Source organism: Sinocyclocheilus anshuiensis, unplaced genomic scaffold (genome assembly GCF_001515605.1).
Source record: "Sinocyclocheilus anshuiensis isolate Anshui unplaced genomic scaffold, SAMN03320099.WGS_v1.1 scaffold1014, whole genome shotgun sequence".
NCBI lineage: Eukaryota > Metazoa > Chordata > Actinopteri > Cypriniformes > Cyprinidae > Sinocyclocheilus > Sinocyclocheilus anshuiensis.
The window spans coordinates 400747-403433 of NW_015540943.1; the positions used below are offsets into that span (position 1 = coordinate 400747).

Genomic DNA, 2687 nt, shown 5'->3' on the forward strand with positions numbered 1-2687 from the left:
TAATGAATGACACATTAACGTCTCTAGGTTACGTATATAACCATGGTTCCCCGAGGGAACGAGACGCTGAGTTGAGATTCGCTTTGGGAACGCCCCTGCGAACGCGGTCATGCAGGGGCATTCCCAAAGCTAATCTCGATGCAGCTCGAGTTCCTGAAGGGGAACAGCATTTAACAAATATCTACAAACAAAAAAGCACAATGCCACAACAAATCTGATTACTTGGTGGAATATGTAGAGGGCTGCATGTGCACCAGTGACTTCATTCGCATTCACATGCACAATTCAGCCCCCTTGCAAAATAATAAACTTGCTGTTAATATTTAATACATGGCAAATAAATAATTTTCCTATATAATATAATAATATAATATAATATAAATAATTGCCAGAGGTTCGCAGTTCTTCATCCGTATGGAACCTGCAGCAAACCTTTGGCAACAACAAACAGTATGATGATACTAGCAAACCTTTGGTGAATATTTGTCAGTGCTGGCAAGCAGTTATAGCAAAGCTGTGGTGATAATGGGCAATCCACTAATCTAATGAAAACTCAAGGAAACATTTTTTACCCCTTTTTCTCTCCATCACCATGTGCCGTGGGGAATTAATTTATAGAATTGCACTGTTGAATAGCTCACAAGAGGGATTTGCCAGAACACTACATTTTTGGTAAGGGTCACTCACAGTGCTTCCCTGTGTGACAGTTAAAACCAAAGTGTTTATCAACTTTGACCCTAGCCTATATGCTCAGTGAAATGTTACCCAAAAAACGAATAGGGCCTTGGCCTCTGCTAATGAAATGGGTACTTGCGATGGTGAACACATTCTCTTCATTACCTCAACAACTCTCACTGATCAGTCAGTCAAGGTCTTATCTGTAATTTGCAACAGGAATAGACACATGGACTGAATATAACATTCCTAGACTGCCATGATTACCTGTGTTAACGACTGAGAGCTTTATTGTTGTGTTAGGAGTGGTTGTTATACAGTATATACGCATGACAAAAATGGTTTCCAGCTATAATGAAACTCAATAAAGGGATAATTCAGCCCAAAATGAAAATCCTGTCAACATTTCCTCACCCTCATGTTGTTTCTAAGCATGTATGCATTTCTTTCTCCTGCAGAACACATTCAAGAGGAGTTTCAAATCACGTTTACAGCAATTAACAGCAACAAGTAGGCCTACTTAACGAACAATTAGCCCTAAATATGCAGCACTCATGGCTGTGTTCTACTTCAAATTTTGTATGGCCTTCCCTCACTAAATTTGCTTCATCTCGTGGACTTATTTTGTGTGAGTGGCCACTTCTGCGGGAACCTGTGCAATTAATTTTAATGGAATGCCCCGAGCCCTTGATCACTTGGAATCCCTTGCCCCTCAAGTAAAGCTTATTAGATAACTTGGAAAATATGTGTGTGTGTGTGTCTGTGTGTGTGTTTCCCTCAGACACAAACATAGAAAAGAGCATGAGGGATGGAGGGAAACAGATTTTTAAAATTGCATTATGATGATGATGATGATGATGATGATGATTATGTGTTCAAAGCTAAAAACACCACAAAAAAATGTAATAAAAACCTCATCACACTAATACATTATACCATTAAATATTTCATATGTATTAATCAATCTAACACAGTAGTGGCAGTAATAACAGTAACCAAGCAAGAACTTTAAATTTAAAGTTATATTTACAACATTTACTTATTGGTGGGGAAATCACCATGTGCACATTTGGACAGTCCCTTCTTCCTCTCAGTTTTTTATTTTTTATTTTTTTTTACAACCAGTAATTTATAACAATAATAAACTTTTTTTTATATATAAATTAATAAAAAAAAACAAAAAAAGATAAATAACAGTGAATGTCATAGAAGTGGTACACCAGATGAATGACATGATTTTCAGGCACCTGGCCACAGAAATAAAATAATACAATTGTTTGTCATCATGTTTTGAAAATGAGCCAGGAACAAAAAAAAACAAACAAAAAACAAAACAATGCAGAACATTATTTTTGAGTGTTTTACTGTTCTGGATAACATAGCACAGGGTATTGGAGTTCTATGTTCTTGGACATTTGCTTATCGTTTTGTACTTTCCTCTTAATCTGTGTGGTGAAAATCCATAATAGGGTATAGCTAAATGCCCGAAGAGAGCTGACCAGTCCCAGAAATAGGTACCTGATGGGGGTGAATTACATTTATTATACATTATAGGGTTTCTGTGCATTCATATTAGGGCTGCATAGAATTGTCCTGCTAGATCTGCTCACCTGAAAGTTTCAATGTCATACATACTCCATGCACCTCTTCCACCGCATTTATTTTGGCCCCATTTCAGACAAGTCGAGTCAATAAGAGCTCCAAAGCAAATGGGAGCAGGAATACCACCTTTAAAAGAGAGATATTACATTTAAAACAATTCTGTGGCTTAATGTGTGTCTAAGACAAGAAAAATATAAACATCTGTCAAAAATATTTGTAACTTTTCCCTCATAAAAACAATGTTTTGCGCTATTATTATTAGCAAATCCAAACATCAACTTACCAAAAACTCTTAAAACTAACAGAAGTATTCCCACTGAGAGAGACTTCAGCACAGGATCCACAATCCTGCAAGAACATATAACATACAAACGTTAAATATTTCACATATATATATATATATATATATG

At 36.3% G+C, this 2687-nt stretch overlaps 1 protein-coding gene across 1 annotated transcript in view; it reads right to left on the bottom strand.

Annotated features, from left to right (window-relative positions):
- Window positions 1–2036: 2036 nt before the first annotated feature.
- LOC107689735 (solute carrier organic anion transporter family member 1C1-like) overlaps window positions 2037–2687 on the bottom strand; it is a 16269-nt gene continuing 15618 nt past the window's right edge. The window contains exons 11-13 of the mRNA XM_016487867.1: window positions 2561–2625; window positions 2286–2403; window positions 2037–2193 (exon numbers count right to left, since the gene is read on the bottom strand). Of these exons, the coding sequence (XP_016343353.1) occupies window positions 2037–2193; window positions 2286–2403; window positions 2561–2625 (340 nt within the window). The remainder of the gene's footprint in view (window positions 2194–2285; window positions 2404–2560; window positions 2626–2687) is intronic.